The sequence below is a fragment of the Phoenix dactylifera genome, chromosome 11 (genome assembly GCF_009389715.1).
Source record: "Phoenix dactylifera cultivar Barhee BC4 chromosome 11, palm_55x_up_171113_PBpolish2nd_filt_p, whole genome shotgun sequence".
NCBI classification, from domain to species: Eukaryota; Viridiplantae; Streptophyta; class Magnoliopsida; order Arecales; family Arecaceae; genus Phoenix; species Phoenix dactylifera.
The window spans coordinates 2,793,439-2,821,241 of NC_052402.1; the positions used below are offsets into that span (position 1 = coordinate 2,793,439).

At 37.0% G+C, this 27,803-nt stretch overlaps 3 protein-coding genes and 1 long non-coding RNA gene across 6 annotated transcripts; 3 read left to right on the plus strand and 1 right to left on the minus strand.

The window, feature by feature from the left end:
- The first annotated feature begins 1,052 nt into the window (after nt 1-1,052).
- Nucleotides 1,053-10,231, plus strand: LOC103720312 (V-type proton ATPase subunit C-like). The gene is made up of 11 exons (XM_039131264.1): nt 1,053-1,398; nt 1,491-1,559; nt 1,645-1,772; nt 1,874-1,973; nt 3,627-3,694; nt 3,871-4,012; nt 7,123-7,239; nt 7,479-7,604; nt 9,528-9,611; nt 9,703-9,782; nt 9,940-10,231. The coding sequence occupies exons 1-11, from the start codon at nt 1,285-1,287 to the stop codon at nt 10,034-10,036; spliced, it is 1,125 nt and encodes a 374-aa protein (XP_038987192.1). The 5' UTR covers nt 1,053-1,284; the 3' UTR covers nt 10,037-10,231.
- Nucleotides 10,232-12,424: 2,193 nt separating this feature from the next.
- LOC103720320 (1-aminocyclopropane-1-carboxylate oxidase 1-like) lies at nt 12,425-13,984 on the minus strand. Of its 2 annotated transcripts, none has more exons than XM_039131265.1 (3): nt 13,635-13,984; nt 13,321-13,547; nt 12,425-13,234 (listed from the first exon to the last, which is right to left on the minus strand). In XM_039131265.1, the coding sequence occupies exons 1-3, from the start codon at nt 13,770-13,772 to the stop codon at nt 12,646-12,648; spliced, it is 954 nt and encodes a 317-aa protein (XP_038987193.1). In that variant the 5' UTR covers nt 13,773-13,984; the 3' UTR covers nt 12,425-12,645. The 2 variants fall into 2 exon arrangements, with proteins under 2 accessions (XP_038987193.1, XP_038987194.1); XM_039131266.1 differs by having other exon boundaries at nt 12,425-13,210; nt 13,635-13,869.
- LOC113463620 lies at nt 12,986-17,676 on the plus strand. 2 transcript variants are annotated; one of them, XR_005513805.1, is made up of 4 exons: nt 12,986-13,116; nt 13,343-13,486; nt 14,438-14,737; nt 17,241-17,676. It is a non-coding gene; the product is annotated as an uncharacterized LOC113463620 (long non-coding RNA). The 2 variants fall into 2 exon arrangements; XR_003388218.2 differs by lacking the exon at nt 14,438-14,737.
- A 1,122-nt stretch (nt 17,677-18,798) lies between these two features.
- LOC103720330 (conserved oligomeric Golgi complex subunit 8) lies at nt 18,799-27,681 on the plus strand. Its single transcript, XM_008809978.4, has 12 exons — nt 18,799-19,039; nt 19,153-19,305; nt 20,004-20,152; nt 21,489-21,566; nt 21,693-21,786; nt 21,931-22,005; nt 22,454-22,750; nt 22,924-22,991; nt 23,091-23,145; nt 24,369-24,507; nt 26,651-26,835; nt 26,931-27,681. Exons 1-12 carry the CDS (start codon nt 18,896-18,898, stop codon nt 27,216-27,218), a joined length of 1,725 nt encoding a protein of 574 aa, XP_008808200.2. The 5' UTR covers nt 18,799-18,895; the 3' UTR covers nt 27,219-27,681.
- Nucleotides 27,682-27,803: the final 122 nt, after the last annotated feature.

A 27,803-nucleotide genomic window follows, 5' to 3' on the forward strand; every position in this document is an offset into this window, starting at 1 on the left:
GGATGCCATTCTTGTTAAGCATTGGAAATTTGTGCACAACATTTGATGTAGGTAAAGTTGTTGGTGAGTCCACTGAAACTATATCTCGAGGTCCCTTGCGAATGGCACGCTATTCCAAAGTAAACGTACCCTTAATATCTTTTGCATACTAAATTTGAATTGTGACAATCTCTCCTTACATAATCCGAGGGCTCTATTCACGAGTGGCTTTTGAAACTTGACAATTAAGCTCATAAAGTATGTGTGACCATGCCTCAATGACCTATTGTTTAAATTTGCATGATGTCTACATGTATAAACTAGCATGTCGCACCTTAATTCGCGCACATTGAAAGCCCAAAATCTTAGTTATGCGTATAATTAGACTTAGCTACACTCGAGTGGATTTTCACTCAGATTCAATTAGGTCTGCATTGAACGATAAAAGTCTCATCCAAATTGTTGGATTTGATCTATTGTCTCTAAACTACTTATGCATAGCAAATCATATAATTTGGAGACTTATAATGATGAAGAATATACATAATTTAATTTTATTTAGACTGTTCAATTTTTTTGATCATTTGATATAGAGGCTAGAGATATTTCTAAATCAAGTAATTTTTAGTATATATAATTTAGAAGTAGTAGATTATATCCGATAGCTCAATCATTAATATAAGATATTCATTATTCAACCTAGACCCAACCAAATCTAAGTGGAAACCTACTTGGGTGTAGCTAAATCAATCAATCTATCTATACATGCGTACACTCCCCGTCACATCCAAAACATATCACGTAGGGTTGGAAGTTGACATGGGCTAGCCCATGTCACATCGACCTAGGCTGATTTTAGTCGAACCTTGGCCCTGGCTCATGATTGTTCGGGGTCGGGCTGGCTCGATTAAATTTCGGCCTAACATTGACCCAGCCTAAAGCCGGAGCCCGGCAATAGACCACTCTGGCCTAAATTTGAGCCGGAGCTTGCGACAGTGCTCGTATGGGATGAAATTAATCCGAGGGGCGGGTCCTATATGAACAATACATGAGATGGGAGATTTGTGAAAGCATTTGTGGAAACGTGTGCGGTCGTAGAACATCCTCTTTTCCCCCAAACGGCTGCTGCTGTACCTTTCCGCTGGCCATGGTACGGCGTCCCGAGCGCTCCGCCAGGCGCCAGCCAACGTTCGTTTCTTCTTCAGGAATGAGGTATTTAGCCCAATGATACCCCGCCGCTAAGATAAAACCGAGATCAAGAAGGAAAGCCAGGAGAGATCGATCTGAGATCGTCGCAGCTCTCCGATGGCGACAAGATACTGGATCGTCTCTCTCCCCGTCCAGTCCTCCGCCTCCTCCCTCTGGAGCCGCCTCCAAGAATCCATCTCCAAGAACTCCTTCGACACCCCCCTCTACCGAGTTATCGATCCCCCCCTCCCCATTCTCGGTCATCCTGCTTTTAGGGTTTTATGGGATCTAGGTTTTGAATTCTTGATTCGATCTTGATGCAGTTCAACACGCCCGATCTCCGAGTGGGAACCCTTGATTCGCTGCTCGCCCTCAGTGATGATCTCGCCAAGGTACTTGTTGGAATTTGCTGATTGTTTGTTTTGGCTTTTCGTCTCGCTTCTTTTGCTCTGATGTTGGCTCGGGGGGAAATCGCAGTCGAATGCGTTCATAGAGGGAGTGTCGCATAAGATCCGGCGCCAGATTGAGGACCTGGAGCGGGCTTCTGGCGTTGAGGGTGGTGCGCTGACGGTGGATGGGGTTCCCGTGGATTCCTACCTCACGAGGTAACGGAATTGTGGGGATGAATCGGAGTTTTCATTTCTTCTGATGCGCTTTGATGAAAAGTTCTGATGTGTGGGGACATGAATGGTTCTGGGGATGGCAGGTTTGTTTGGGATGAATCCAAGTACCCGACAATGTCGCCGCTGAGGGAGATTGTTGACACAATTCATGTCCAAGTAGCGAAAATTGAAGATGACATGAAGGTTCTTTGATGACTCCCTTGTATCTCTTTCTTTTCTTCTTCTTTCATTCATTTATTTTTCTTCAATAGGATTATTTTATTCGTATCGCTGTCCTTTCTTCTAGGATCACCAATTAATACGAGTGAAAACAAGAATGTGAATTGAAAACTTAGAATTAATAAATTATAATTATCCATTATAGGATTGCAGATCACTCAATCCAAGGTTCTTAGTCATGTAAGATGCATAGTACACGCTAGAGAACAATGGATGATCTAAAGATTTCATTTACTTCTTATAAACTTCCATGGTTTACTAAATAGGTGTTAACTAATTACATGAATAAGAGTTCCAATGTTTGCTATTCTTATAAGGTTTGCACATGGCTTGGACCTGGACCTGACTAGGAAATAAATATCAAACAGATTTGGATGTGTCAATGAGGCACTTTAGATTGGTTCTTGATCCTAAAGACTGAAGATGTAAAATGAGTCATTCTTGGGCCTAAATGTTTGGATCATTGGTGGCCTCAACCAAATTATCATGTTTCATCTGGTATATACATGCCTGCATGTTTAAGATGTTAATCTTGGTTCCTAGATAAATATTTCATTGCCCAAGGTTGTCAAAGGCAAAAGGCACCCTTCAGATGACACGACTCCTATATTGCCTGAGGCACTATGCACCAAAAGGTGCTCTGATGAAGAAAACAAGGCTTTAATTTATGAAAAGTTCAATAATTTCATTAGAAATAAATATTATTTGTATGTGAAAACAATACAAACATCATAAGATTAACTATCGAGGTTTTAACATTCTGAAATATGGTCTTCTTGAACATTATAATCCATGTTTCACATCTTTTAAAATTTTACATCAAAATACCACTTCCCATGACATGTCTTTAAACAGAAGTCAGCCCAAAAAAAAACTATCGGACATCCTAAAATAGCTTTAAAGTTCACAAATGACAGCAAAATACAGCAAAAAAAACTATCGGACATCCTAAAATAGCTTTAAAGTTCACAAATGATAGCAAAATACAGCTTCCTGAAACATGTTTCGTGTTTATAAACAACACATAACACATCCTAAAGTAGCCTTATATTTATGAGGGTCCAATAGACCAAAATCAACACCAAAATAAAGGTAAGAAAGCTCTAAAAGAATGGTGAAATGTGATAGGAAGAATAATGCTGGATATTGGAGTGGTGCTGGCCTGAATGCTGCTTTGTCGTAGATGTTTGCCTAGGCATTGTTTAGCAACCTACCTTTCTTGGAGACTGTCAAGGCATTTAGTATAATTATTACCTTTGTACTTATGCTGTTTAATATTCATTATTATGGTGATATTTGGTTGGTTCCTTATAAGTTCAAAGATTTTCTAGTTTCCTAGTCAGTTATTCTATCCCTCTGCTGTCATAATAGCTTATGTAGGAATCTTATTCTTCTTTGTCCTCTTCTCTCTCTCTCTCTCTCTCTCTCTCTCTCTCTCTCTTTTTCTCTTTTTTTCTTTTTCTTCTGATAAGAAACAGGTTCAGTGAAAGACACTTAATTGAAATAACCATAAGAGTTCAATGGGTTAAAGTCTCATCCAGTCATTAGGATGTAATTTTTATCAACTAGCAGCTTAAAATGAAGCCTGAAGTTGCCATCAAAATTTGCATATTGCAGGTTCGTGCAGCAGAGTATAACAATATCCGTGGTCAGCTAAATGCAATAAACAGAAAGCAGAGTGGAAGGTATGACCAATTGGTTGACACTCTGAACATTTCATACCTAGAACTGTAACTTTACTGTACATGAATTCAAGATCTGTTGCAATTTTGATGTCATACTTAATAATGCCATTATATATTCTCCTCAAAAGGCACCAAGTTTGTAACATTGAACTAAAATGCATTTCTTTCTAACTCAGCTTAGCTGTTCGTGACCTTTCCAATTTGGTAAAGCCAGAGGATATCATCACGTCAGAACATTTAGTGACACTTCTTGCTGTTGTTCCCAAGTACTCTCAAAAGGACTGGCTGTCAAGCTATGAAACATTGACTACCTACGTGGTAAGGTTTTCTGACTTCTATGTCTTCATATGTAAATTGTGGTTAGGATGATCAAGAGGATTTGATGATGTAAATCTGATCCAGCTCCTTTTCTTGTCTCCATTTTGTTTCTAGAAATATGTTTTGTTTGTGCTTATGATCATAGAGTGTCATTCTCTTGTGAATTTTGTGCTCTGAAGGTCTACACATCCTATACCAAAATTTTAGAAATTATTTTTATGAGATAACACATGTCTTTGATGATGCATATAAAACAATGATAAGCATCAATCCTTGTCCCAGCTGTTTAGAGACAGGTCTAGTTCTTGTTCATCAATCATTTCCATGAAGTATTAATTTCAATTGCATAGGGATCGGAATAGTAGTGAATAGCAATGGCCTACATAAACAAGATGGATTTCAAGAGATTAGAATGTTACGGTACATGTTTGGTAAGTTTATTTAGGATAGGATAGGTTGAAATGAATCAGAGAAGTGCAAAAGTTCCATCAGTTGACTGTATCGAGGATACTGGTGTAGATTATATAGGCATATGCAATGAATATTATGAGGAAAGGGTTGTAAGGGGAAACATTTAGATACTAGTATGGTTCTTGAGTTGTGTGAAAAGGTCAAGAAAAGAACATATAAGGTTTTTTAGATGGCAACTGTGAGGATGGATCTAAAAAGTTCTGCATTTAAGTAGTTAATGCTTAACGGAACGAGCGAGTTTCGGCCAACATAATAGTTGGCTAAGATTTTTTGATTATGGTTACTTCTGCTTAAATTGCATATCATGTGCTTTATGTTGGTTTAAGCTGTTTACTAGTGTAACAGCTCAAACCAATGTATATAAGAATATTTTTATCGAGATCATAAGATCTGGATCATGGGTTACAAGATGTTAGTAACAACAAATCTGATATCTTTTGATATATTGCCATGTTATTTTTTTTTTAATTTAATTTATGTGATCTTGAAAGGTGATCTTAGTGCTATAGTTCTTATACTTTGTATTTTAGTTAGAGACTGATTTGGTGTTTATAAGGATTTGATATCCACCTTCTTCTTTGGGAAATATCTCATGCATCTATCGATGAATTTCAGAAAATAGAGAAAAAATATTGTGGCTTGGTGTATTTTTATATATTTTAGATTTTAGTTAATTCATGGCACATAGCTCCTCTTATGCTCTTTTCAATTTTTTTGCTTCTTTTGTAAATAGTGGTAGTTTTTTCGTGAACTTTAGAACCTATTCATCACCATGATTAGAAATAGGACATCTTTTCTCATATATGTTTGTATACTGCTTAAGAACAAATTCAGTTGGAAAGAAGAAAATAGAAAGAAAGAAAGGAAAGAAGAAAAGGAAAGAAAGAAAGGAGAGACAAAAAAAGGAAATAAAGAAAGGAAAGAAAGAAGAAGAGAAGGAAAGAACGAAGAAGGGAAGAAGGAAAAAAAAGGAAAGAACGAAAGGAAAAAAGAGGAAAAAGGAAGGAAGGAAGAAAGGCAAAAAAAGGAGAAGAAAAAGAGGAAGTAAAAAGGAAAGAATGGAAAAGTGAAAGAAAGAAGAAGGAAAAATGGAAAGATAAAATGGTAAGAGGCTTGAATCGCTTTGAACCGAGCGGAACCGGGCGGTTCTGCACAATTCGGCCTGCTTTGGAACTCTCACTGAGCCGAACCATTGAACCGTCCCGATAAATGACCGGTTTGGGTTAGTATGCCCCGAATCAGGTGGTTCGGACGACCGATTTAGTAATCTTTTGAGGAACTCTTTATTTCACTAAAAGCTAATATGATCTTTTGGCAGCTTTATTATTGATGCTTCATTGTTTGTGTGGGAGGCATTATAGATTATAACTCCTTTGTATCTGGAAAGACTTCCTATGGAAAGTTACCCTTGATGACTGTTAGACAAGGAAAAGTAACTCGAGACTATTGATGTTTTTCTCCTTTGTTAGATATGTGCATAAATAAGATTTTTCTTCTTAAACAAACCGAATCCTCTCTTGATAACTGTAGAGTTAACCATATTCACTTTGATTAAAAGTAAAGAAACCCTTCAAAGTTAATGGTCATTATCATCATGGTAGGACGCGTTCTATAGATTCCTAGCCAATGGTCAAAAATAGGTCGCAACGATACTAACCAACAAGCCTTATTACTTCATAAACAGCTGCATAGAAGGATCTTGCTAGCTACCTGGCTCATCTAGCTCAAAAATTCTCATTTCCTTGTAACCTTTCTATCTTGATATTCATTTTGTGACACTTGGATATATTTTTTAAGATTATGCTATTATATCTTTGCTATTAGGGGATATGAAAATGCTAGTGAGGCTCTGTCTTTTGTTAGCTTCTCAGACACTTTGCTGTACAATTAGTTCACAATCTTCACATAAAGTTCTGATATATGTTTCCCTACAGCTCTCTAAGGTGATGCTTTTATGGATGCACTAGGTGAAGCATGACACATGATTATGCATGATATCTTTTCACCTTGTTGGTTATTAATGAACTCATACCTGTCATAGGGCACAAGGATATTGTCCGTAATACATCCTACTGAAGGCAATTGGGTTCCCTGAAATGATGGAATCCTACCTTTTTATCATTCCAGCAAAATCTTGCCTCAGAATTTTATAGATTTGCTATTGGTTACTTTAATATATTTCTGGGAAAAGTAGGATGACATTACTTGGAGTTACTTATGAGGAAATAAAGAAAATATAAAGCATTGGCAGCCCAAAAAGCACTAAACTCGAAGATCCGATTGAATCTTTGGAACTGATGACAGAAGGAAAGAGGATGTTGCACAACCAGAATGGAGCGAAAACCTTTGTCTTGCATCAAAAACCTTTGCTAGTTCACCTTGACCGCTGAAGCCATACATTAGCTATACAAGTTTTATATTAGAAATGAACATGCACATAATTAATCCGTGATATCAAACTGAAATCAAAAGCAAAAACTCTCTCTCATCATTGTCAACAACAGTACATTTTTAGGTTTTATCTACTTTCCCACTCAATATGAAGAGGTCAGCAACATGTACATAGTAAATTGCATGGTGTACATTGAATTCCATATTTGCTAAGTGGTGGCGCTAACCATTGATATGAATTTCTTTAGGTACCTAGGTCAACAAAGAAGTTGCATGAGGACAATGAGTATGCTCTTTACACTGTAACACTCTTTGTTAGGGTGGCAGATAATTTTAAAACAAGTGCACGTGAAAGAGGATTCCAGGCAAGTTTCTTTTCTGAAAAGCTTTTATGAAAGGCATGTTGTGGTTCCCAGATAATGTGATGATTATTGTCAGTTCTGTGTTGCATGTTGTTTTGAGTTGCGAGAACATGCATAGGTCTTTATTTATTTTTGTTTAAACATTTCTGTTGGCCTTTTCCCCCTTTTTTAAAGAAACTGTCTAATCTTTCCCACCATTTTTTTTTCTGATGAATCCTAGTATAATGCTTTTGGTGATTCAGATTCGTGAATTTGAATACAGTCCAGAAGCGCAAGAGAGTTGGAAACTAGAGCTGGAAAAATTATTGCAGGATCAGGAAAACATAAGGAGCTCTCTTTTACAATGGTGTTATGCTAGTTATGGAGAGGTATATTTACTATTTTACTGTGCTCTACGTGCTATTATAACGTGAACTCTGATGGTGTACTCTTTAGTATGAGGTTCTCTCCATCAAGAGAACCAAAACACATAATTAACACGTCTGTGTATCACAAAAGAGGAAACTTAAAATATATAACATTCTAATGTTGAAAATTTGAATCATATATTGAAGTACTATTGTATTGCATGGAATATCCATTCCATGCATTTGTTTTTACTGTCGAAGAAGCTTAATTCATGTCTCCCTATTGTGTCCGTATCTATGTTGGTGCCTGGCTACAAAAGCCAATACTTGCTGCTTAGGGCAAAATTTTACTTTTACTTTGTTATTCATTAACAGCGAACATAAGAAAACTACTACTTTGCCATTTATTGGATCAAACCATCTAGAATGGCATGCGTCATTGAATTATAACTTATTATTTTCACTTTATAATTTTGATTGTTTGACTTTTATAGGCAAATAGTGTACCTGGATGCTTCCAGTAATCCAGATTCCTTCTTACTGAAAACTCTATATTTTATCCATCTACTCTTCATGTTTTGTTAACTTAACATCCCTTGATTAGACTGAGCTTTTTAGAGGTCCAGAGCAGAGTTAGGTACTTATTGTTGGAGGCCAAAGATGGTTTTGAGTTGTTTCAATCTTCTTGCATTAAATTACTCCATAGTAACGGGCAACATTTAAAAGTTCTCAAAACAAACAACATGCACCATAAAAATGGGATGCAATTTTTCAAGATTCAAGTCGTGGCAGTTACCAGTGTTATGCATTGTTAGCATTGATTGACATGTGCCCAGGAATGTTCTGGATATCAGGCAATAACAGTATGCTGGGGTTTCCCAAAAATAAAAAAAAGGAGATAGATAGAATATGCTGGGATCTGAATCAATAAATTCTGGATTGCCTTTAATCTTTGGTGGTAAGACAAGTTGCAGAATTGAGTCGTAGACTACTGCAGACTGGTTTATCTATTAGGGAAACTTGAAGCATTGAAATCTCAAGAGAACTGATTGGAGTTTCAATGGTTGAAAGTCTGGTCATGAAAATTATTCCAAAGACCAATTACAATCTAAATATATATGTGCATCATATGAAGATGGCTTTTTTATTTTCCACCGAACAATTTGCTCAGTTGTTCCTACTGGCAAATGACACTTTTAAGCACCATATGTTGCACTAGATAGTTCTACATGCATGGGGGCATTTCTATCATTTGGCAGAAACAACCAATGCACTAAACAGTGAAATAACCCATGCAGGAAGAGTGCATTGATTGCATATGCCAAATGACAGATATATCTCCATGCATGTACAGCTGTCTAGTGCAACACGTGGGGGCCAGCAGTGTTATTGCCGGTGGGAACAACTAAGGTAGGCCATATACATGAGAGAAATCTTGGATATCTTGAGCCTATCTGTTTTGTTTGTTATATTGTCTGTGTAACTTGATAAGTACACCTACTTTTGAGTGGTTGCAATCCTCGTCTCTCCCTTAGAGCAACAACTGAACTAAGAGGGTAGTATTTATTAAAGATGAGAGCTGTTATGGAGATGTGGGAGTGGAGACAGGATACATCTGGATTTGAGGAGTGAAGACCTGGAGTTAGTTGCCTGACCAAGTAGTTTGCATTACGACAGTAGAGGACAATACATGGGTAGGGCCTGATGATTCTGGATGTATTCTTTTGTTTTGGGAAATGTTTACATGAAACAGGAAGAAACAGGACACATAGGAAGGGGAGGGCCGGGTGAGAGTTATGTACTCAGTCATCTGCCTATGGAGTTCTTGTTATTGATGTATAGCTTTCTTGGTTTTCTTTGTTTTTTCTTTAGTTTTTTTCCTTCGCTTGTGTTTCTGTTTACGAAGATATCGTTTCATTATTTCTGCTCGAATACACCCTTCAGGTTTTCAGTTCCTGGATGCACTTCTGTGCTGTACGTGTCTTTGCAGAGAGTATTCTCAGATATGGTTTGCCACCATTATTCTTGGTATTAGAGCTACTGCCATCTCCATCTTTCTCATTACAGTTTAGGTTGTAAATGCCAACACTATGTGATCTGTTATGGATTTTTTTTTCAGGCAGCAGTATTAGCACCTTCAGCAAAAGGTGAAAAGAAAGTTCGATCTATTTTAGAAGAGCTTTGTGGCAATGTCAATAGGTAATGATACGCCTCTGAGTTTCACTTAAGTAACCTTTACCACAACAGATTTACCTCTAGCTTGCCGTCTTTTTATGGGATGCCGAGCTTAGCTGCCTGTGTTGTGTGAACTTAGTTTCTATCATTAATGCTGGCTGACGAAATATTTATCTTACAGCACTTTCTGGAAATCTGAAGATGAAGTAGGCTTGGCTGGTCTAGGTGGCGAAGCTGAGGCTTATCCCTATGTCTCCTTCACTATTAATATCGTTTAACATAAATTGAGCTCAGATTGCCCCATTTCAACGAGTTAAAAGACTTTTCTCGTAATTATTTTCAATCACAATACCAATGCATAGTTATTGTACTGTATATTTATTCCAATTCTTTTTTCATGTATGTGATATTCTGCAGAATTTTGTTCTAGTTTCTAGTAATAATAAATATTATGATCTTTTTGAACCTGATTATTCCACTCAATCCATGATTGAAACTCTTTGGCCTGTTCTCTTGCAACATCACTTGGGCGAGAATGGTGTATCTGTTGGTTATTATTACACTGGAATTAAAAGCTCACTTGTATGTCATGCTATCAGATTGACAAATATTGAAGTGGGCACTATCGGGCTATAATTACTTTTTCCTGCTCTTGGAACTTGGGCATGGACGCCATGCCCAAGTTCCAATAGCATGTAACTACTTTTCCCTGCTCTTGGTACTTGGCCACCAAGTTCCAAAAGCAGGGAAAAGTAGTTATATGCTATTGGAACTTGGGTTGGCGTCCATGCCCAAGTTCCAAGAGCAGGAAAAAGTAATTATAGCCTGATAGTACCCACTTCATTATTTGACTACTTTTTCCTCTGCCAAGTTCCAAGAGCAGGGAAAAGTAGTTTTATGCTATAAGAACTTGGGCATGACGTCCATGCCCAAGTTTCAAGAGCAGGAAAAAGTAAGTATATGCTATTGGAACTTGGGTGATGGCGTGCATACCCAAGTTCCAATAGCAGAGAAAAGTTGCACTGTTTTGATCGACTATTATATTTGTTTTAGAACAAAAATCATATAGAGGCGGGCACTAGAGAAATAAATATGGAGCAAACTTCCTATTTTGCCACATTTCCTCCGGTACCCATCTTAAAGAAGAAACCCAAAAGTCATAGACTCCTACTAACGAAGTGTCAATCTCGTGATTAAAAAAATAAAAAAGAAAAAAAATCATGGTACATACTACGTGGCCAAATAATTACACACCAAAAAAATTAGTCATTTAGCAAACCAATACACATCTAGATAAATCGATATATAGTTTCAAAAACATTGTGTTCCGGTACACGGTTAGATGATATATACTTAGTAAAATAGTCATTTAGCAACTCAATATATACCTTCAAGCAAATTGATACACAATTTCTAGATCATATTCACTAGTACATACTATATGACTGGTGATACATAGTCATCGACTTTTTGATACATACTGTAAGTTTATTTGATACATACCTAGCAGTGATTTAATACACACCTTCAGATAAATCGATACACAGTTTTTACAATATGCTTTTTACCAATATATACTATATGGTCAAATGATACACACTAAGCAAATTAATCATCTTGCTAACTAATACGCACCTCTAGGTAAATTGATACATAGTTTTCAGAATATAGTGTTCATCAGTACCGATACACGATTTCTTAGCTTTGTCTAATATAAAAAAATATATAAATATCATTCCTTAGATTTCATGGTGCAAAGATCCTAGGAAAAAAAAGAGAAATTTGGAGGAGAAAGAAACTAGGAAGGAGAAGGAAGACCTCACGGATGGGATAGACGGCTTGATAAGAAAAAAGATAGAGGCCGGACGAGAAAGAAAAAAATGTAGATGGTCTCTCTTTGTGGATGACCTCTTTCGGCGCGTGTAGCTTCCTTTTTTTAATTTTTTTTAAAATTATGGGATTGACGGACTTCATTAGTAGGAGTTCTATCATTATTGGATTTTTGGGTTTCCTCATTAAGATGGGCGCTAGAGGAAATGTGGCAAAATAGGAATCCTGCTCTATATGATATTCTATAGTGCCCACGCTATTTGATTTTTGTTCAATGCTTTGTGGTCAATGGATTTGGGCTGGCCTTTTAGAAGTTCCTCCGTTTACCTTGTTTATTGTGAAGGAAAGCTTGATAATTAATTAGAAGGGTAAACTTTTTAGTGCTGTAGTTGCTATTTTTTGGTTGTGTTCACTAAGGGCAGTCAATACTGTATTGCATCACAACAAATAATTTGACTTCGAACTTTGAACTGTTTTGAATAGAGTTGATTAACAGGAATGTTTAACCAATTTTTTTGTTTTGTAATGAAATAATTAGGAATCTGTTACAGATTATTTCTTTTTTACCTCACAAATCAGAGTTTTGATGTGGGATTTCCCCCCCTTCTGGTGAAAATGTGGGATACAAAGCTATGTGTATTCATACATTTTGTTGTACAACCGGCATGCAAGTTAGGAATTCTCACATTTGTCTGTTATTTTCCCTCTGCATTTTCTCTGTTGATTTTTGTATTCCTTCTCTGATTTCAGCGAAGTTCTTTTGCTGATTTTAAACATTGTTGATATAAATAGGCTTGACATCATGGGCATCTTTGTCATCAGGAAGCCATAGTCTCTTCCCTTGCCATTCCTTCACAAAATTTTTAGTTTTGCTTTATCGATGAAAGACGCAAACAAAGATACAACAGTTTTTGTCATAAAACTAGGCAAATCCCCTAATGTGACTAACCTGACAAAAGCTTGCTCTTTTAAAGAGTTATTACAACACCAACGAAAGCTTGAGAGGATACCTTATAGCTACCTGCATGAAAGTAGCCGATAGTCTTGAGTTCGATCGTCACTTGAACATGTCCTTTATGGTCTGAAACCTGGCTCCTTTATCTGAGAATTTAGCGCCAGTATAGTAATCAAGGTAGTCCTTGAAGCGGTATCCACCAGGGTACAAGAGCTTTGGAGCCGGAGAAATTATCGCATTGGCTCCGGGGTTGTAGAACGTAGCGATGGATAGCCGGCTTCCGTCCTTGTCTGCGACGACGCGGTGCAGAATACTCTTGTATAAGCCATTGCTTATCACCTCCACCTGATCACCCAAGTTCACAAAGATCCTGTTGTCCTTCGCAGGCGTTATCGGCACCCACTTCCCATCCTTGAAGAACTCCAGGCCTGGGACCATGTCGTCCTGGAGCAGCAAGCTGATCCCGCCGGCGTCGGTGCGGGCACGAAGCCCCATCACTAGTTCCGGGTGGGGGCACTGAGGGTACTTGGCCACCTCCGCCCCCACGAAGGGCGGCGAGAATGCCTTCTTCAGGTAACACTTTTCCAAGCCAAGGTTCTCGCTCATTACTTCTGCAAGCCTCTCTGCAAGCTCGATCAGCTGCCTGATATAACCCTCCATTGCTTTGCTGCAATAATCAAAAGAAGGTGTCCTAATCGGAAGTTTATACATCACCGAGGCTTGAATTGCAGGACATGTAAATTTTTTTTGGAAGCTAACCGGAATTCTAAAACTAACCAGAACTCGATTTCATGGCCAGGAACGTCATTGACATCGTTGGATTCTGGCTGATGCCGAATGAAGTAGGTGCTCTGCCAGTCGACCTCCGACGCCTTGGTCAGAGGCCCCAGTTCTTTGGCCAACTCCGACTCATAGAAGCTTTGCTTCAAGAACTCCTCGTAGTGTGAGTTCACTAGTCGCTTGACCTTTTCCATCAGAGCCTTATTTATCCCATGGTTCTCAACCTGCAATGGCAATCACTAACGCGAGATCGGTGCTCAAGAGACTAAAATGAAAATAAACATCCAAAGAGACATAATGTTTCTGCTTACCCAAAAGAAGCCCCATTTCTCGCATGCCTCGTGGAGGAGCGACATCGTTTCCGTCCTCCTCTCTCCATCTAGCTCTCTAAGGTTTATAACTGGAATTGCCATATCCTCTAAAGCTGGCTCATTACTTAGACAACCCATTAGCAGTCCGCATTTATAGTGGCCATCAAGCACTCCAAGTCCACATAGAAGACAGGACCCAAGCAATAGAACGTGGCATGTTGGTCTGAATGTTATAGTTTTTATTATTAGGGCTCATTTGGTTCCTAGGAAGATTTTTTTTTCTTCACTAGAATGTTTTTTTTGCGAAAGCTGATGCCTAGGTATATGATATCCAGAAAAAGTGGCTTTTGCATGTCAGGTTGACCATAGAAAAATGGTACATTTCATAGCTTATATTTGGCGGAGTATCTATTTTTCTGAAAACAATATATAAAATATTTATCATGCCATTAATAAAGGAAAATACCTTATCTGGGATTCTATATAAAAGCTTAAGATAATTTTTGAGAAAAAATTCTCACAATTTCTAGCTGGTGAAAATTGGATTTTTTATATCCCATATAGCCTTTTTTTTTAAAATAAAATGGAGGAATCCTGTTTTTATAAAAAAGTTACTTTCTCCTATCTTTTCTTTGAAAACTCCAATTAAATATAAGGTATTTCTTCATTTTTCTGTTGACCATATTTTTTTTCTCTAAATTTTTATATATGCAAACCAAATGAGTCCTTAGATCCCACCCAATTAAGGCCAAGCTTATGCTTGGATTGATCCTTCCATGTTGGTGGTCATGGCTTTGTCTCAGTTTTAAATTCTGAAGAGAACGTGGCTACTTGGCCTCCGAACACAATCCACCATGGCTCCTACCGCTGGTTTCCCTTAGTTTGAGAGCAACTTGGCTAAGCGGGAGAAGGCCGATGAACCTCCTCTGCCTTCCGGTGGGCGCGCTTCCAAGCTCATCATCAACACTTATCCACACGACTCGAGAAGCGAGAAGGAGCTCCAAGTTCAGATGTAACGCAGATCTTTAGGTGGCATGCCGTGAATTCATTGGGCTGAAGGCACGGCAAGCGATTGTAGTGAGTGTCCTCCGTTCACCGTTCAGGTAGCAAGATAGTCCAAGCAATTCTTTTTTTTTTTATTTTTGATAAAACGGTAGTTCACATCAAACGAGCTGAGTACAACTAGTAGTATTAAATCAAAGAAGGTAACCCAGTCAGCCACCCTATTCGCCTCCCGATGCACATGAGCAATCTGGATAGAAATGCAACCAGATACCAATCTTCGAATGTCTCTGAGTAATGGGTGGTCATCGCCCTGCCGCTCAGCTTGCCGGATCTACTCAATCACCATCGAAGAATCTTCCTCCACTCAAGCAATCCTTCCGGTTCACAGAATTGCATACTTTCAAAGGCTTGAGATATAATAGATCTAGCTGTTACTCCAACCCACAAACTTGATACCATACCCCCGGACCCAACCCGAAGCTGACAATGAGGTTAGTATCTGATTCAATGATTCATTCGAATTTTTGGATGGGTTTGAGGATTTTAAACCCAAACCCACCCGAACTCGACTTGAACCCTCACAATCCCTCTTTATTATACACATATATACATGCATGCATGCATATATATGTTATTAAATTAGCACCCTCAACATTGCTGCACAAAAGAGTTATAGGCCCTGTTTGGGGGAGCTGTTGGCAGTAGAGCTGTTGGAAGTAGAGCTGTTGGAAGTAGAGCTGTCTGAAGTAGAGCTGTTATAAAAAGCTGTTTGTTGTTTGGTAACCACATTCGTAAAGTGCTGTGGTACTTTGTTTTGTGTTTGGTAAACAAACTGAGAAAGTACTTTTATATGACAAAATTACCATAAAGGACATTGTATAGTATTATACAACACAACATAATAAAACATAACATAAATTAATACATAAATATACGATATAGTATAATATTATTGTAATACAAAATAATATTATGTTAATATAGCATAATAGTAATATAATTATTAGAGTAAATTAATATTTGGTAATATAACATAATATTAAATTATTTAACATAACATATTAATGTATTATGATATAATGTAATATATATTATATTTATAATATAATACAATAATAAAAGTATAAAATATTATAATTATTACTATAAATTAATTTCTCATAATATAACATAATATTAAATTATTTAAAATAACATATTAATGTATTATAATGTAATGTAATATAATACAATATTTATAGTATAATACAATAATAAAGGTAAAAAATATTATAATTATTAGTATAAATTAATTTTCCATAATATAACATAATATTAAATTATTTAACATAACATATTAATGTATTATGATATAATATAATATGATATTATATTTATAGTATAATACAAAAATAAAGGTATAAAATATTATAATTATTAGTATAAATTAATTTTCCATAATATAACATAATATTAAATTATTTAACATAACATATTAATGTATTATGATATAATATAATATGATATTATATTTATAGTATAATTAAAATAAAGGTATAAACTATTATAATTATTAGTAAAAAATAATTTTCCATAATAATTTTTCATAATTTTTCTAAAATTAATTTCCTGCGGTCCAGGGGCACTTCTTCGTGGTCCACGCTCGAGGAGGACCTCAACGTGGGCCGCGAGGTTGATGATAAAAAAAAAACAATAGATTGATTTTGGAAGGTATAGAAAAGGATTAAATTTTTTTTTTCTAAAATGTGGTTCAAGAGATGCATACAAAAATTGAAAAGAAAAATACCTTTTCTTACGGAAGGGAGTCTGACGGCTTGGATTCTTGGCTCCAGCAGATTTTTAGGTTCATACAGGGATAAACTATGTAATTATGTTATTTTAATATGGGCATTTTTGTCAAAAATACAGTTCTCCGAAAAAGCTGAAACAGCTTCCTCCCAAAAGCTCCAAATTGGAGCTTCCTCCCAAAAGCTGTTTTCAGCTTCCCGCAAAAGCTGAAACAGCTTTTTGAAAAATTTACCAAACACAGTTTTTCATCTAAAAGTACTTTTGGAGGGCCAGAAAGTGCTTTCTGGCCCTCCAAAAGCTCCCCCAAACAGGGCCATAGATCGGTTAGATTTAGCTGCTGAAATCAACATCAATTAGGTTAGCAAATGAAAATCTGTTGGGATTCCATGATGACTTCTGTTATTTTTAACTAATCAACTTGTCCAAATTCACACCGATCGCAGTTATTGAGAACCTTCAGAATCTATCACAAGGTTAACATGTACATTCTAGATGTACCGACAATCCAACTGCATGGGCTTTCAGCAACACATTTTTTAGGATGTCAAAGTTTTGACAATTAATTAGTAGGAATCTACTATCTGTTACCTGCATAATTAGATTCCAAATTTTCTCGAGTCGTTGTATTTTTTTCCTGTGGAAATTCTCATTGGAGTTTTCATGCTTTAAACGGATGTATAATTTTTGTTTAAAGACTTCTCATAGAAATATGCAGTATCCCTTTTGAAACAGTCGAACAATTTAATCTCTCAATTGCATTATTTTCTGGAGGCTTGTTTTGCGGCTTACTGGCTTTCTTCCTGTATCGTGCAGTCTTTCCATTTCAGCATGGAGAACCCTTTGGCCAGAAGAAAGAAAACACCAAATTAAGGCCGTTCTTTCTCGTTGAATTAGCTTTAATATTAAAATTGGATATTGAAGGCATCAGAACCTTGGATCCAGGAGGCACCGGTGGCATGTCTTGCTTCAGGACATTTGGACCATAGCAAGTGACGACGTCGTCTTTCAGGCCAAGTATATTTATAGAAAGACTAATGGAGCCGTGGATTGGATGGCCTCATATGTGGCTGACCACAACTGAAAGCCCTGTGGGTTAGGAAGGAGAGATGTCTAGAGCACTCTGAGACTTGTTATTTTCTAACTTTTTTTGATATATTCATACTAAAATTGTATGAATTATCCGTTGCAATAATTTAAAAAAAAAACAGAACCTTCTTTGAGACATTTTTCTGCTTACCTAATTGGCACATCTTCCTTTTCACTCTCAGGCTTTTGGCATTCATTCAGTTTTAACTTAGCAGGTTCTGCCATTTGCTGTGGCTGGAGTTTTAAAAGATCTCGAACCTCTTAAGAGTTTATGTCATCATAGCCTAAGTATTGAAACTACGGCAATATAACTATATAAGCAACTATTAGCCTGGTGATTGGGCTTTTTGTGATATATACTAATCAATGTGCTATATAAAGTAGGTATCTTGTCAACCTAGGGTGTGGCGGTCATGGCTTCACAATGCTACTCTTAAAGAATCCATCTATTGCAAAGTAGTTTCTGGGACTTCGATTTCTAAATGCTACCATATAGTGCATACCATAGTTTTCGATGGGAAATCCATACCATAGGCCATAGGTTACTGCATTGGTAAGATATATATTAAGGAAGATACTTACCCATAGGCCATGCGTGTTTGGCAGTTTCGTTCTGAAAAATATTTATGTTGTCTCATAGCAGTACTTGGTTTTGTTGGTTTTTTGCGATTTTCTTCGATTTCAATATCATGTTATGTAAACATTGTCTCGATCATACTACATGCCATGAAAATAGCTCGTCTAATTTTGGGTAATCAATTTCATGTTATGTAAACAATGTCTAGAACATACCACACGCCATGAAAATGTCTCGTCCGTAACCAACAATCATGGAACTTTCATATTCAGTTAGTCTATTTACACCAAGTAAGCTTTGAAACTTTTACATAGCACGGTAATAGCATCAAGTAATTGACTTATTTAGTGGAGAAAGATTTGAGATGATTAATAACGGGGAAGACTAGAGTTTAAACTCATATTATTAGAGAAGAAGACTCTTGGACATGCAAATAGAGAGAGAGAAAGGAAGAGTGAAGAAGAGGACGCTTCGGTTGGTATAATGTAAGATAATGTAATGAAAAGCTTTAATCGATGAATTACTTAAAACCCCTCAGTTATGGCTTGACATAAAGTCGGCGAAACTTTTTTTTTTTATTGTTAAAGTCGGCAAATGTTAGCTCACTGAATTTTACGTTGGCGTACGTCCGGGGGAAATTATTAGCTTGAACATGAAATCGGCAAAACTTGCCGACTAACTTTATATTTGGATGCGTCCGCCCGTCGGATCCGTAGCGTTCATTAGCTCTCTCGCTCTCGCGCCCTCTCTTTCCTGCGAGAATCTCAGAGGAGCGGTAGATCTGAAGATCCCCGAAGCCACTCCCATGGAGGTCGAGAAGCGGCGGAATCGGGAAGCCGGAGAGGAGGAGGCGGCCATCGTAGCCTCCGGCCTCCTCCCCCTCGCCGGCCCTTCTCAGCAACCCTACGTCTCCGAGCTTCTCTCCTTCACCCTCGATCGCCTCCATAAGGTCCATTCCCTCTCCCCCTTCGTCCTCGTCCTCTCTCTCTCTCTCTCTCTCTCTCTCTCTCTTTCTGGCATCGCCGATCTCGAATTACCCTAGATCTGCTAATGGATTTGCAGGAGCCGGAGCTTCTCCGCGTGGATGCCGAGCGCATTCGGAGACAGATGCAAGAAGTGGCCGTCAGTAATTACCGGGCCTTCGTCGCCGCGGCTGATGCCCTTTCCTTCATCCGGGAGAGGCTCACCGACTTCGACAAGCATCTGGAGTCCCTGGTACCGTTTAAAACTTCTCTTCGACCCCATCTTCTATTGATAGTAACCATTTTCCCTTTGCCGGTGGTAGATCTATTTAGCTTCCCGGCGGGCACTGTTTTTTCTTCTTTATTTTTCTTATTCTTGATTCAAGAACCGTTCTTGACACGGGTGTGGCCATCAATTAAACCCTTTCAAGAATTCGTGTCATTTTTGGAAGAGAAACTGCATACTGAAATGGAGAAACTTAAAAAGAGAGGGCTTTCTCTTTGAGGTTAATAATGCTATGTATGCACCAAAATTTTATTAAAATCATGAAAATAGGGTATTTCTGTATAATATATAGATACCGACACCAAGGAGCACACTGCCAGTAGAAGCGTGCATAAACTGTGCATGAATTGTGCTTAAAATTTCCTTCTAAATAAAAGCAGGGTGGCTTTATCACCTCCCTTTTCATCAAAAAAAAAGTGCTTAAATAACAAGCTAGTTCAAACTGGAACTGTTATAGAATTGAAAATTTAATTTCCCTAAGCAACATGTTATCAATCTTTGTTTCCCTATACTTCAAATTGCATTTACTGTAGAAAAAATTAAAGTGTCATTTGTACCTCCAATGACTACGCTGTAATTATATAGTTATGTGATAGTTACAAGAGATTGTACCCCAAAGAAGCACTTTTAATCAGATCTTGACAGTTGCTATCTACTTGTCGCAGGTAACGGATATTCCAAGTCTTACGTCTGGTTGTACTGAGTTTGTTGAATCTGCACAGCAAATTTTGGAGGAGAGAAAGCTCAACCAGACATTACTTGCCAATCATAGTACTTTGCTTGACCTGCTCGAAATTCCACAGCTAATGGATACGTATGTGCTTGATTTTCTAAACCTCAATAGGCTATTAAAATGCTAAATGAGGTCTTACGACACATATTTTGAGTTGGCTTTTGAAATTCTCATGATTCTGCTTTCGATGATACCTAGAGAATAATTATGGACTGTAAATATCATCAAGTGCACCTTTGCATCTTTCCTTGCCTTCATTGTTGGATACCACATATTGTTCCCTGAAGGCTCTTTCTTCAGCATATGGGGATTTTTAAGAAAAGAAAAATATTATTATAGGGTTTAGGGTTTTGGGTCTTGCCTATGTTACTAATTGGTCAGGATTTTCTTCGTTCTTTTTTTCCTTTTTTATTTTGCTTGCCAGAATGTTCTACTTACATAGTTTCTCCTTTTAAGTTTGTTAAATATTTTTTAATATATATTGTCATGACTATTGCAATATGGCATGGATGACATTCACTGAAATTTCACATGAATTTTGGCAAACTGGCAGTCCAATATCGAATTGGTTCTATGGTTGCTTGGCAATGGTTAAGGAAGTGTATGCATTGTCTAAAGGAGGCTAATTTGAAATCGAATCTTGTTATGCTTGCATAATAGCTTTTATTCTTGTATTGTTCTCTAGAATAAGAAAGGATACCTGGTGTCTATTCCCCCTCTCGATAATGGGGATCTAAATTTGTATGGCCAATCCGAGATAACTGGTCCAAGGTTCTGCATATTGTGGTTTATTAAATTTCCTTCATTCTTATCATTGACAGTTCACCTTCTATTGAATCTTTTGATCAACGCTTTATGTTGTTTTGTAAGAAATAAGCTATATAAAGTACGATATTTATGGAAATAGTTGATGGTTGGTAGCCTTCTGAGAAGATTTAAGTTAGTAAATAAGTGATGTTACCCTGTGTGAGAGACCAACGAAAAGTTCTCTTCATTTTCAGTAAACTGTTTGCTTTGTTTTATTTTCGTGTCATGCCATGATCTTGGTACATGCACTTTCATGATGTTTATGTGCATTTCCTATTCTCATGTGCAAAACACATGATTTAGGACTAGTAGTTTTCTACCTTTGGTGTTTTGCTGTTCTTTTGTTTTAGTATTTATGGGGGCATTCTTTTTCCTTTTCTTTTTTCTCTTATTTACTTATTAGAAAACATCGTGCTTGCAGGATGTAGTTCTGGCAGATGATTTTCATCATCTAATTACTGGATCCATTTTGATCTAGATTACCGCAATATATTGTTTCCTTAGGTGTTTATCTTTATATACTTATGAAAATGAAATAGTTCCTTTTCTTTGTCTAGTCAAGCCTCATTAAGAATTCTACTTATAAAACCAATCCAATGTTGCTTCACAGATGTATTAGGAATGGTAATTATGATGAGGCCCTTGATTTAGAAGCTTTTGTTCACAAACTATCGAAGATGCATGCTGAGTAAGTCCTTTGTGTCTATTGAGGCCGAGTGCCTGCTTTTTGCATTTTTATAATAGAACTGTTTCCAATATTTTGTTTATCTATAGATGCCATGATAATAGTTAGCATTTGATACTTGGAATCAAGGTTACCTGTCATTCAGGCACTGGCTGCAGAAGTCAGGAAGACAACACAGTCTCTACTATCTCAGCTTCTTCAGAAACTTCGATCTAATGTTCAGGTAGCCTATAAAGCATGTTGAAAGGCTTCCTTATGGATACCTACGATAACAAGTTCTCTTCTTATATTCTACTTGAGATCATTGTTTTGAAGAACTTAAGTGGACTCCAATAGATATAGCTGAACTTATCTTGATGGCGTGCAGTTGCCAGAGTGCCTTCGTGTTGTTGCACATTTGCGGCGTATGGGAGTATTCAGTGAATCTGAATTGCGTTTACAGGTGCATTCACTGTTCGATCTTTTTTGTGTTTTCAGTTATTCCAGCAAAAAAAAAAATCCTTACAAACTAAATTAGAGCTATGGCATCTTTAGCTAATTTAATTGTATCATTGTTTACGTTCAACCACAGAGTCTGGTGGAAGGATAATGTCTTTTTAATGTTCTTGGCAGATCACTGCCATGTATCTGGGTTTCTGATGATTTTTAGAGAATCGGAGCTTGAAAGATGTAAAAATACAATCTATAATGATTAACAATTTTTTAATCTTCTGACCTCAGTTAAATGATGGGACTGTTGAGTTTAGATTAGGATGATAACCAATCATTGACAATCACAAATGCTTTTAAAAAACTAAAGTAACCATAGACTATACGAAAGAACAGATATGAGATTTTCTGCACATTTATTTGTCTTTCATCTGTTACTTAACCATCTCTTTTGTGGACAGTTCTTAAGATGTAGAGAGGCATGGCTTTCAGGCATTCTTGATGATTTGGACCAGAGGAATGTTTATGAATATTTGAAAGGAATGATAAATTGCCACAGGATGCATCTATTTGATGTGGTTAATCAATACAGAGCAATATTCAGCAATGATAAATCTAGGAATGAGGAGAATTATGATGGTGGACTTCTTTTTAGTTGGGCTATGCATCAAATTGAAAATCACCTTAGCACTCTGGAGGCCATGCTTCCCAAGATCACTGATGGTGGATCGCTGTCAAATATACTTGATCAGTGCATGGTGAGAATTTTTCTATACCTTTATTTACACCACCACATGACTTCTGGACTGCATGAAACACAGCCATTTATATTATTGTGCAAGAGTACCTTTAATTTCCACATGTGGAGGTAGTTATCATTGCCTTTGCTGTAGATTTAGTGGTGATAGTCAAGTTGGTGTGTTATCAACAGTATTGTGCAATGGGTCTTGGCTTGGTTGGATTGGATTTCCGAGGCTTGCTTCCACCAATTTTTGAAGAGTAAATGAACATTTCGGTTTTGTTCCTAACAATTCATCAGATTACTTTTGGTATTTTGTTGATTAAATTTTAGGGCTGACATTGTCTTGTCATCTCCAGTGCAGTTCTCAACTTATTTTCAAAGAATATGAGCACAGCGGTTGAAAATTTTCAGGTATGCATGCACCTTGACAGATTTCATTCATGAAGTGTTGATTATTCATTAATCGTGGTTAATGGTTCTTCTATTTCTTTTTATCAACCAGCCCAGTGGCAGACCTTATCCCTTTTCATCTATTTACCCAAATTGAAGCCCTTATTGTTGTTATCAGGGCTTTTCAGATCTTTATCACCCATGCCTTCTACTATCTTGGTTGGTCCTCCGCTACTTTAAAACCTACTTGTGCAATTCCAGCAGTTTGTATTACACACTTCAATCTCCAACCTTTCTGGATTTACGAATCAAACACTGGAATCTGTTCAACTTTTATCTTCATATTGTGCCTAAACTCTCTTTATTGCCCAACATTTCAACTTGGGCAAAACTTCAGGCGCTTGTGGTATTATCATACGATTCTTTTTTGATTCTCATAGGTGTTCAATGATCCAATGACACTGCAGAAGCACTGTTACACTTCTACTATGTTGCACTCCATTTAAATTCTTCTGTTTATCTCCATTACTTTGTCTGCAATTGTATTGAATACATTTCTGATCTTTATTCTTTTATTAATATTTCAAAAATAGAAATTTTATCATATTGAAGCATTTGTTACCCATCACTTTTAACGGAGCTTCACGTTCATTTTCATGCCCACTAGAAATGTGCTTTGTATGGTTTATCGGTATCTGCATCCTTATCTCCATGGTCTCTTTCCATAATCCCTATTTAGCACATCTTACTAATCAACACCATAACATCTGGTCCAAGTGTAATCTCATATATGACCAAAGATAGGATATTTTTTTTTTAAGGTTGAGCTTTTGTGGAGACTGTCCTGGCTACTTTTAACAATAGTCTTGTTGTTGCTCTGTAGTTATCCTTACTAATCTCAATAATTGCATTCTGCCTTTTGTAGATCTATGTAAACAATCTCCATAGCTTAAGACCCCCCATCCTTCCTTCCAGAAACTAGAAGGGGGGTGTGGGGGGTGCAGTTTGTTGACCTTCTAGCAGAATCCGGCCTGGCTTTGGATATTGCTATCATTTTTAATATATCTTCTATCCAATTCAATGAGGGAATGCGAGCATATGACTTACATCTTCATTTCAAGACTAAAATTTCTTGTTAATAAATTTTTTAATTCCTAGAATAGTCAGAGTAATTCAGCAGATATAGAATTTTTATCTTTACAGAATTCATTTGTTATTGTAATTTTGACCTTTGCCTTTGTTAGGTTGTCTTAGATTCACATCGTTGGGTTCCCTTGCCATCTGTTGGCTTCACAACCAATGGAGCAATTGATGAAAGCCATGATGATGTGAATCCACCTTCTATTTTAATGGAGCATCCACCTATTGCTGTGTTTGTTAATGGTAAGTACTCACTTTTTACATATGATTCTGCTTGGTCCACAGTTAATTCTGTTCTCTTGTTAAATGTCGTGCTCTATGCTAGTATTGAAGAAATCTAATGGTATTGTCTAAGTGGTGTCAATTGGTATAATGACACTAAGCATCTGAAGTATTTTATGGGATAGATTCGAGAGGAAGTGCTTGGGTAATCATATTCCTACTGGGTAACATATCATTTTACAATAGACTATTTTATAGTAGATGCTGTCAATACTGGTCTCGGTTGTGGATGGAAAAGGTGGAGGGTTGATATTAAGTTGACAACCAGTAGCATAAAACATGTTAAATTATAAAACATCAAGATAAGCCAACCCCAAATGGTTGGCAAAAGGCTTAATGGCTATGGATTTGGTTATGTAAACTAAAAAAAAAGGTGACACATTTGAACATTTATATCAAAATAAAATTTGCATCCAAACTGTGTCTTATTCCCACATACTAGACTTCTTAAACATAAATGGAGAATCTGAAATATGCACATACATATCAGCAGTCAAACTTGTAAAGTAAATCAAATAAGAATATATAGTATGGAGTCAAATCAGGTTAGAATAATATGCTGGTTTAAAACTGCAATCTTTGATGTAGGGGCAATTTGAAAGAATGGTAGGTCTCTGCTTTAAGGAAGAACATAGTGGTTTAGTATGGTGGTTGAAAGGCAGAGTGGATGTGATGCTGATGTGATGGAGAGGCAAGGATGCAGGGGTGGAGGGTGAACGAGAAAGTTGTGTGTCTTGTGTCACTGATAGAAAATCATCAAACAGCAGTGTTGGGTGTAGTCATGGTGTGGGGTGGTTGCATCACCAAGACCTGGGTGCTTAGTTGATAAGCAAATAAATTTTGCATATAGACTTAACTAGGAGACAATACAGGTATGGTGGTGAAAAAATAGAGGGATTTAGGTGCAGTAGGGATGACAATAATTAAAAAATACTCCAGTTTATGCATACATGCAATTTTGAGTATCTCATCCACCCTTCCTGCCTCAGCCACAATGTCAGATTCATCCCAAAAATCTGTGGGTTTTCGAAGATTATGAATTGTAATCAAATTACAAACTGATGCACTTGTTGACTGATCTATGTTACAATTACGAACTGATCTTATATGACTGCTATTAGAATATCTTTTGCCTTTTGATTTCTCTCTATGCTTTCTTCTGGCAAATATTGTGAAACAGGATGCTGTACTTTTATATTTCATACAAGAAATTACTCATACATAGGCTAACCTAAGAGAGTGTAATGTGGAAGCTTTTATTAGGACAAAGGTCAAAATTTGTTTTTTGTGAAACTAATATTAATTGCTTGATTACTTATACCCTAATTACTGACTGTCTAGCCTATTTGCTAGGGAAATTGTATTCATCCATCTCAACAAGCCATTGTTGGGGTAGATCAAACCATCTGCTCTGGAAGTGAATCTCCATCAACTTTTTCACTACTTCTCCTAGGGATAAACATGAATATGTTACACATAAAAACATTACTTTTTTCTTGAGTTGACAATCAGCATATCTCTCTGCTGCCACATGATATGGTGGAGGAGTTTCATCCCATTTCATCATGTGATGGGGTTGTTTTAGTTGCACATGTTAACTGTCTGGCCTCAATTTTGGAGGGTTCTGATCTGATTATAATTTGGCCAACTTTCTGTAGGCTTTGCACCATGTATAATGCTACCATGACCATGTACATTTAGTATTCATATGAAAACTAATGCCTTAAAACCAAGCGGACATGAAGATTAATGGCTCAGAAAGGGTGGCAAAAAGTTATTAGAGAATTGTTTAACATGTCATTACCTGTACTCTAAGTTCTTAATACAATAAAACTAAATGTGGACGCAAAAGTGCTCCCATTAGACTGTTGTACAAAGACAGAAAATTTCCCTCGAATTAGATGTGTGTCAATCATTTATGTACAGGGCATCTTGTGGTTGTCTTTGTCATGGACAAAACTAGAAAAAATTACATTAAATTTATCTGTAATTTTTTAGTTTATCTTGCAGTTAATCTATAATTTAAATTTAAGCTGAATTATTTGCTGTTTGATTTAGAGATTTCATGGCTCAAACGTTCTTCCATTTATTTTCCCTTATGCAGGTGTGTCAGCAGCTATGAATGAATTACGACCCTGTGCCCCGGTGAGTCTAAAACATGTTCTGGCTCAGGAGGTTGTCAAGGGACTGCAGGCTGTTTCCGACTCTCTAGTTAGATACAACGCCATTCGGGTGCTCCGTGGGAATGAGTCTAATCTTTTCCTTTCACTCTGTCAAGTATTCATCGAGGTTAGCTGACCTTTAACTTGATTTAATATCCCCCAGCTCATGACCAGTTTCTTATTCTTTTAATTTCTTTTCTTTTTTCTTTATGGACTTTATAGGTTGCATGTCCTTATTGTGCAACTTGCTTCGGTCGCTGTTATCTTAATGGAGCAACCTTGATCATAGAATGTAGGAGTATTTTTGATGGTGTCAGCCAACTTTTGGCAATCTCCCCTGTTAAAGGACTTAAAAACTCCGCAGAGAATACAAAAGTGAAGCAAACAACTGAAAATGTAGATGCTTTGGTGGTTGATAATGGACCCGCTGATAGCGAAGAATCTGGGGTTGCTAATACAGATCAAAGTGGCATTGGGTCTGTTCAGACAGAAATGCAAACCAGTGCATAAAAGGTTCCTGTTTGATCTGCTAATATCTGGATAAAGCTGGGAAGTTCTGCAATTATGCTGTTTTCCATGTTTTTCCCTTCTGCACTTCTTCAACGGGGATTCAGAATATACTATTAAAGATTGGTGCAGCATTTTTTCTAAACTCAGTTTTGTATGCACTTGGCATGATTGACATCAGCGAGGTTCATTGTTATTTAGTCAAGTCAGCATTATGGACCTGGCCCTCGAGATTTTCGTTATCAATGCAAAGCTTCCATAGACTCGCCCGCACTGTAGCCCAGAATTTTACAGGCTTCTTTTTCTGCGATCAATTTGTCATTTATTTGTTATAAATGCGAGCTTTTTCTAGCATACTACAGTAGTGCATTGTGATCTTATTTGATATCAGTGTACATTTTCGGAATGTAAATCAAATGAAATTCAAAGTATATCATCAAAAACTACCCTCTTGATAATATTGTAATCGTCGATCGATTGAATGTTTAAGAAAACAAGGATGTTCTTAGCATCTAATTGTATTCTGTGCTTTTGGTACATCCAGACCAGATCCAAGGTATGGTGGAAGGATGGGGATTGGACAGTGAG